The sequence below is a fragment of the Heteronotia binoei genome, chromosome 15 (genome assembly GCF_032191835.1).
Source record: "Heteronotia binoei isolate CCM8104 ecotype False Entrance Well chromosome 15, APGP_CSIRO_Hbin_v1, whole genome shotgun sequence".
NCBI classification, from domain to species: domain Eukaryota; kingdom Metazoa; phylum Chordata; class Lepidosauria; order Squamata; family Gekkonidae; genus Heteronotia; species Heteronotia binoei.
In genome coordinates this window covers 38330445-38339009 of record NC_083237.1, presented here as the reverse complement: position 1 = coordinate 38339009, position 8565 = coordinate 38330445, and the positions used below count along the sequence as shown (strand labels likewise).

At 37.7% G+C, this 8565-nt stretch overlaps 2 protein-coding genes across 2 annotated transcripts; one reads left to right on the top strand and one right to left on the bottom strand.

Moving 5' to 3' along the window:
- The first annotated feature begins 658 nt into the window (after positions 1–658).
- On the top strand, positions 659–1594 carry LOC132584051 (olfactory receptor 6E1-like). Its single transcript, XM_060255836.1, has one exon. The coding sequence runs from the start codon at positions 659–661 to the stop codon at positions 1592–1594; it is 936 nt and encodes a 311-aa protein (XP_060111819.1).
- A 4108-nt stretch (positions 1595–5702) lies between these two features.
- On the bottom strand, positions 5703–6641 carry LOC132583964 (olfactory receptor 4D1-like). The gene has a single exon (XM_060255723.1). It carries the CDS (start codon positions 6639–6641, stop codon positions 5703–5705), a length of 939 nt encoding a protein of 312 aa, XP_060111706.1.
- Positions 6642–8565: the final 1924 nt, after the last annotated feature.

Sequence of the window (8565 nt, the reverse complement as noted above, 5' to 3'; positions counted from 1 at the left end):
GATAGATAGATAGATAGATAGATAGACAGACAGACAGACAGACAGACAGACAGACAGACAGACAGACAGACAGACAGACAGACAGACAGACAGGCAGGCAGGCAGGCAGGCAGGCAGGCAGGCAGAATCCCCACACATAACAGTACCAATCAGTGATGATGATGATGATGATGACGATGACAACATTGGATTTATATCCTGCCCTTCACTTTGAATCGCAGAGTATTAGAGCAGTCACAATCTCCTTTACCTTCCTCCCCCACAACAAACACCATGTGAGGCAGGTGGGGCTGAGAGAGCTCTCACAGAATCTGCCTTTTCAAGGACAACCCTGCAAGAGCTATGGCTAACCCAAGTCCATTCCAGCAGCTGCAAGTGGCATGAGGAATCAAACCCGGTTCTCCCAGATAAGAGTCAGTACATTTAACCACAACACCAAACTGGGTCTCTTGAATAAGGTGTTGGATCCAAAAGTTCCATTCTTCTAATAGTGGAGCCTTCTTCCAGTCCACCACAGGAACGTCTAATGTTAGAAGAATGGATACAGACAATGTCCAATAAATGCTGGTTCTTTACACTTTCTGAATAAGTTGTTTTTATTCTCCTTTCCCAGACCCATTCCTTCCCCTCTCCTTTAGGAAATATGATGCACTAAAATATGGAAGAAGGTAATAAAACAATTGTGACTGAATTCATCCTTCTGGGATTTCAGAGCACACACTCCCTAGAAATTCTGCTCTTCATCACCTTCTTCTTTGTATACATGCTAACAATCTTAGGTAATGGCATAATAATTGCATTAGTACTAACCGACCACCACCTCCAATCACCCATGTATTTTTTCTTGAGTAACCTCTCATTCCTGGAACTCATGATCACTTCCACTGTCATGCCTAAGATGCTTGCAAATTTTATCACAGGGAAGAAGACCATTTCATTTGTGGGCTGCCTGACACAGTCATTCTTCTATTTCCTTATGGGTTCCACCGAATTCTTCATCCTGGCTGTTATGTCCTTTGACCGCTATCTGGCAATATGTTACTCATTACATTATGCATCCATCATGAGCAGCAAGGTCTGTTTCCAGCTCCTCTTGGGGTCATGGACTGGTGGCTTTTTGATCATTCTAGTTCCCAGTGTTGTGACAGCTAGCCTGCCATTCTGTGGCCCAAACATCGTTGATCACTTCTTCTGTGACAGTGCTCCATTGCTCAAACTTGTCTGTGCTGACACATCACTGGCTGAACTGGTTGATTTTGGGACCTCTTGCGTACTGCTCTTGGGCTCACTTCTTATAACAGTTGTGTCCTATATTTATATTGTTATCGCTGTCTTGAGGATACCATCAGCAACAGGGCGAAAGAAGGCCTTCTCAACTTGCATATCTCATATGACTGTGGTTACAATGTATTATGGGAGTTCTATCTTCATCTATGTCCGTCCTACCAAAGGGAATGTTCTGGATTTCAACAAAGTAGGCACTGTGTTGAATACAATGATGACTCCTATGCTAAATCCTTTCATATATAGTCTCAGAAATGAGAGAGTAAAGGATTCCTTGAGAACTATCCTCAAGAAGGCCAACTGTATGTAAAGTGCCATCAAGTTACAGCCAAATTATGACAACCACGTAGGGTTTTCAAGGCAAGTGAAAAGCAGAGGTGGTTTGCCATTGTTTTCCTCTGCAAAATGTCCCTTGATAGACTCCAGTTCATAAATTGACCATGTTTAGCTTCAGAGTACTGATGAGACTGGGCTATACTATACCAATCCAATACCTGAAAAAGACCATGTGTGCATGTGCAAAGTGCCATCAAGTTATGGTAGATTGTGGTGAACCCAGCAAGGAGCTTTTAAGGCAAGTGTGAAGCAGGTGTGGTTTCCCATTACCTTCCTCTGCAGAGGACACACCTTGGGCATAAGTCAGCATACTGAGCAAAATTATACTTCTGATTGTGTGTGTGTGTGTGATTTCAATAGGAATATGGTGTAGTGGGTTAAACATGGAACTAACAGATGAAAAAGGTTCAAATTTCCACTAAGCAATAGACCATAACAAGTAATTTTGGGCTAACTCTAGCTTCTTCTCCAAGTCATTGTGAAGATAAAATAATGGGAATCATGTACTAGTAGAGCTAATTAAGTTGTGAATTGTGTCAATAGGAAAAAAATATATATGTAATTCCTAAGTTCTTGTTAGGGATGCAGTTTGTCTTTTTAGAGAAACCATTCAAGGCTCTAACAGTGTGTTTTGCTTTACATTTAAAATGTGCTTTGTGTTATCCAGAATATGACTTTTTTGTAATATTTTATGTGCTGTATCATCCATTATGAAGGTGGTATGCTAAACCTATAGATTGGATCCGATCAGTTTTTCTGAAGATGAAAAAAAAGAGTAGGAGATATGTTTTTTGATCACCAAATGGTCTATAATGGGAATAATAGGGCCTGGATGAAAAAGCCATGTAGGATGGGACTATGATAAGGAGAGTTTGGTTAGACTGAGCAAAAAAACTTGACTGGCTCCAGTTCTATGTATACCATTTCTCAGAGTCAGCTGAAAAAAAAATAGACATTTAAATTCTGTGTCTATATGCCAATTACAGGTATTTGAATTTAGCTGGGTAACATCCTTAATGGCTGGACCTGTAGTTGTTCAGTTTTTAAAAGAAATTCAACTAATCACCAACAAATTCCGTAATTGATTACTGATTTCTAAAAACTTCACGAAAATAAAACTATTCTAAAAGTGCCATTGCTATATTTGGTCTTCCTTTCATTCTGACTTTGTTTCAAATAATATATTTAATGTGAAATGTTAGATTCCGTTTTGCAAAAGTAAGCACAATAATCATACTGATTTGAATTAAATCACTTCACTGTTCGTTGGCTCAAATGACTCTGGATTTAGCTAACCTGCTTTTCTGCTGGTGAAAAAAAGATGGAGGGGACCCCAATGACTGCTAAACATCCTATGTTGAACGTCATTGGACATGCATGGACCTAAACCATATTATTTGTTTACTTATTTATTAGATTTCTAGTCACCACTCAACCAAATGTCTCATGGTGACTTACACATTAAAACCAATAAGGTGAAAACAACATAAAACAAATTACAAACAGAACATATTACCATTAAAATATTAAAATACATGGCTATCAGCATACCACTATTTAAACAGCCCAAATATGTGGTTACCCTCCAAAGACCAGCTGAAACAATTCAGCTTTGCATGTCTATGGAAACTAAAAAGTTGCAAGGCATGGGTGTCAGCCAAGAGTGCAAGAAGCCCTCCCTTGCAAATAGATTTATCTAGAGTGCCAAGTCAAAATATTTATTGTTAAAGCCTTAGGCCATAACAAACCAACAGAGAACTACTTAGTTGGCAAAATGCATCTGGACAAAAAAGTTAAAACATATCAACTTAACACACAGTAGGCAAAATTTAAAACATATATAATTGCAATGAATACAGAAATAACTTAAAAAGAAAAGAAAACAGAATACATAATTTGGCTATAATTCTTGTATGTTATTTTCCCCCTTATATTTGGTGATAGAAAGATAAAAGTAGCCACTTTAAAGACCATGTCAGAAATAGCATCGGCCAATAAAAATGTAATACATTTCTCCTCTGAGCCATGAAAATTTATAAGAAATTGATTCAACAATTTATTTCGGAGAGCTTCATAGTAAGGACAATGTAAAATACAATGAACATTATCTTTTACCTGATTAAGACTACAATAGCAAAAGCACTGAGCCACAGGTATTTTTTGAAATCTTCCCTAAAGATAAGAAGATGGCATAGTTTGAAAACATGCTTGGGTAAATGCCTTCCTTAAAGGAGCATTAGAAAAATCTGCTTAGTAGTGGGGGGGGGGGGATGTATTTTTTTTCTAAAACCGCAGGTACCAAAGAGAAAATTTAGATTGGCAAACCAGATTAATATTTCATAAAGCATTTTTATTGAAGATCCAGTCACACAAATTGACTTGATCCTAGTGTTTTACTGTCTCTAAAGAGGGCAGAGAATATAATTGCAAAATGGGAGATAGTGCCTTAGACCACTAATTTATGTTGTAAATAAAGACCTTTAGAGATGGTAGAATTAACTGTCCACTCTTTGAAAAGAAAAATTCTATAATGTCCCATAGTGTGGCACCCAGTTAAAAATGTGGCATTAAGATGTTCCTTTATATATATATATATATATATATATATATATATATATATATAAAGGTAAAGGTAGTCCCCTGTGCAAGCACCGGTCATTTTCGACTCTGGGGTGACGTTGCTTTCACAACGTTTTCACAGCAGACTTTTTTACAGGGTGGTTTGCCATTGCCTTCCCCAGTCATCTACACTTTCCCCCCAGCAAGCTGGGTACTCATTTTACTGACCTCGGAAGGATGGAAGGCTGAGTCAACTTGGAGCCAGCTACCTGAACCAGCTTCCGCTGGGATCGAACACAGGTAGTGAGCAGAGGGCTTTGACTGCAGTACTGCAGCTTTACCACTCTGCGCCACGAGGCTCTTGATATATATACATATATGTGTGTGTGTCATTTACTCAAATAGGTCTTAGAAGGATGTTAATGCATCTGGCAGACTACTGTAATAGAGAAGAATTAACTAATATATATATATATATTAAAGGGGCACTGCTGTATTACATGAGCATTAACAGACCATCTATGCTTAGGGCTGTTTTTGCCAAAAAAATAATATTTTTGTTTTACTGTAGTTAATTCTTTTCTTTTACAGTAGTCTGCCAGGTGCACTAACATCCTTCTAAGGCCTATTTGAGTAGATGACATAATTGCCATGTCATCTGCATATAGAAGTTCAGAGATTTTTCAACCAGGCAATAAAGGGAAGAAGAAATTCTGAGAATTCATAGCCTGCACAAAATCATTAATATAGAAGTTGAACAAAAAAGGACCCAGCAAGGCAACCTTGCTTAACACCCTTTCTTAAGGGAATAGGATCCATAAGAGATCCATATAAATCAACTTTAACTCTGACTGTAACTCCCTCAAAATTCTAAGATGTCATCTATCAATATTTGTTTTAGCAGCTTTAGACCAAAGCCTTGAACTCTCAATGGAATCAAAAGGTGAGGTAAGATCTACAAAAGCAACGTAGAGATGTCTTCTACTGCCATTAGAATATTTATCAAGAGTGGAGGAAAAAATGGTGCCAATGCTCCATTGTTAGTCTCTATGATAACAACACAGACTAGGAGGGAAAGAATCATAGTGTGGCCAATACCACCTACAATTAAAATTTGGATTGTATCCACAGATCATGTGGGGTTTTGAAAGAAGGGAGAAGTGCACTCAGCAAGAGCTTTTTTGTCAGTTCAGATTCCATGCCATTCTTTCTAAACATTTCCATGGTCGCAAAAAGTCATCTTTGGCTACCAAAAAGGATGGGGTAGAGGGTGGGGCCATCATGGGACATATAAAAATAAAATCTAAAAGAGAAATTGGCAGGGGTCACTTTATAGGAAAAATAGGTGGAGGAGCTCATCCGGGGATTGTTATACAGCTGCACTCACTATTCAATGGACAAAGTAGGGAGGAGGAGGGGAAATGCTCAGAAAGGTTCAGGAGCTGTACTCCTGTGAACTCCTGCTGAATCTGAGGCCTGGAAATTTGCAAGATTTAGCAAAAACACCAGCTGAAGCAAATCCATTATTTAGATTCTTTTATTGTGAATGACATCAGTTTTCTAATCAATTTTCTAGTGATATCTTTCATTTCTCTGTTTCTCAGAGTAAAGATCATTGGATTTAACATTGGAGTGATAAGAGTATAGCACACAGAGGCTATTTTGTCTCCTGGAAATACCTGGAAAGGACGGTCATAAATGAACATTCCTGGAACAAAATTTAAGCTCATAACTATGATTTGTGCAGCACATGTAGACAGGGCTTTATGCTTCCCTTCTGTCACATGTGCTCTGATCTTAATCAGAATTATACTGTATGATACAAGTAAGACACAAAAGATTAGTGTGAGAAGAAATCCACTGTTTGAAACCATCAGTAGCTCTGTAATGTATGTATCTGTACAAGCCAGTTTGATGAGCTGTGGGACATCACAGTAAAAATTGTCCAATATATTGGGTCCACAGAAAGGCAGCTGAAGTATTAATGCTACTTGTACAATGGAGTGGACAAAGCCACCCAGCCAAGCACCTGTCACCAAACTTACACATACTCCTTGATGCATAGTAAGCAAATATTGCAGTGGTTTGTAGATTGCTATGTATCTGTCAACAGCCATTACTATTAAAAAAAAAACCACAGCTCCTCCAGTAAAATGGAAGAAGAAAATCTGGACAATGCACCAGTTGTAGGAGATTGTATTTCTATGGGTGATGAGGTCCCACAGCATTTTGATTGCAGTTACTGTAGAGTCACTGATATCTATGACAGCCAGATTGGCCAAAAGAAAGTACATGGGTGTGTGAAACTGAGGCATGAAAATCACAGTCATGATGATTGTCAGATTCCCCAGCCAGGTTGTGATGTAAATGGTGAGAAAAATGAGGAAAAGGATTGTCTGCACCCTTGGGTTCTGAGAGAAGCCCAAGAGAATAAATTCTGTTACTGTCGTATTCATTGTCATTTTCCCCCTTAGGAAATATATAGTGAGGACTTAATTTCTGTGTATTACATACTCAGATTTTCCTAGTTCACTATTTTAAATGGTCTATAATTTTTGTACTCAAGTATGTGTGAAAATGAACTTTTATTCATTGGGTCAGCTGAGCACATTCATAATTAATCTCAATTATAGTTTATCAGAAAGTAGAGACACCAGTGTAGTTCAGTTTATCAGTTTTTTAGGAGCCAGAAGTTCAATGCTGAAACAAATTAAATCATAAAACAAAATTAGATGATTCAAAAGCATAAATCATGCTGCCATCCTGCATATGGTTAGGCTATTGGTCACATTAACATGAATGAGATTCAAAGCAATGTAGGTTGCAACCCTAAGAACACTTCTTTCCTCAGAGTAAGCTCCTTAATGACTGGGCCTGCTTTGGATTACTGTCCAAATTGCATAGTATACAACTGCTATCTCTTGTGTGAAGAAACAAAACCTAACTAAACTGTAGTTATTGTGTTCATATTCAGCCAATGGATAAAACTATTAGTCTACGAAGATTGATTGATGATGATAATGATGATGATATTGGATTTATATCCCATTCTCCACTCCAAATCTCAGAGTGGTCACAATCTCCTTTACCTTCCTCCCCCACAACAGACACCCTGTAAGGTGGGTGAGGCTGAGAGAGTTCTCACAGAAGCTGCCCTTTCAAGGGCAACTCTGCAAGAGCTGTGGCTGACCCAAGGCCACTCCAGCAGCCACAAGTGGAGGAGTGGGGAATCAAACCCGGTTCTTCCAGATAAGAATCCGCACAACCACTACACCAAACTGGTTCATGTACCCCAATATGGCTTCTTCTTTCTTAACTGGTTTGGGAAATTCATTAATAAACAGATCACCCATCTTGCTTTGTGTGAACATAATGCATACACCTCTCAGTTTAGCACCCTCCTTACCCCAGAGCCACCTCTTTTGCGGAGAAATGGTTTCCCTTTTTGGATTACACTGCAACCTACAGCATATTATCAATCAATATAGCACATCATCATTTTATCTCTTTATAATTTGCTGTCCACTGCTTTCTTATAAACTTCCTTCCTTTTTCATTTCCTTTCATTCATTGGTTTGTTTGTTTATATCTCCTAGGCTTGGGATGGAGCAAGATTATGCTTTTTGCTTGTCTGTAGTTTATAAGCAAAGACCACAACACCTTATGATGTTATAGCACACTGCTGGTTTTATGTTTAATATTCAATAGAGATTCTAATTAATATAGTATTTTAGCTTATTTAATTTATTAGCTTTATTCTGATTGAGTTTCACATGTACTTTATGATATTTATGCTTTTATTTTGCAAATGCTTTTATCAATTAATAAAATATTTGAAACTTTTTAAAAAGATAAATTTTGGAAATGTTGGGATTCAGCATAGAAGCAGAACTTTGCCAAGATAAATGTTGAAAAATCTGGTTCCTAATATACAGCTGCTCAGAAAGTTGGAAGAAGAGACTGAAATATGGAATATACCTAGGAAATGCATCCAGCTGAACTTCACTTACTGTGACTTTCTCCTTTAGCATTATTAAGGTCTTATGTATGAAGATTTATTGACACCTTTCTGTGACTGGAGTATTTGAATTGTTTGTTGCTTAATTGAATGCAGCCTATTTCTGTATCTTGTATGGATATTGTTGGTACCACTGAGTTCTGTTATGCGTGTTGTTCTTTACTGTAAGGACTTTTACTGCAGACCTTAATGTGTATATGTATAATGTGTAAAATGAGAAAATAATATTAATGAGACATATATATTAAACATGTGTTTTATTGTAAAAATAGCACCCTCCTCAATTTATACACCCTTCTAAGGTGGAAAATTACAGTGAGAGAGCAAGATCTGCAAATATTACCCCCTTCCTCTTTTACGAACAGAGC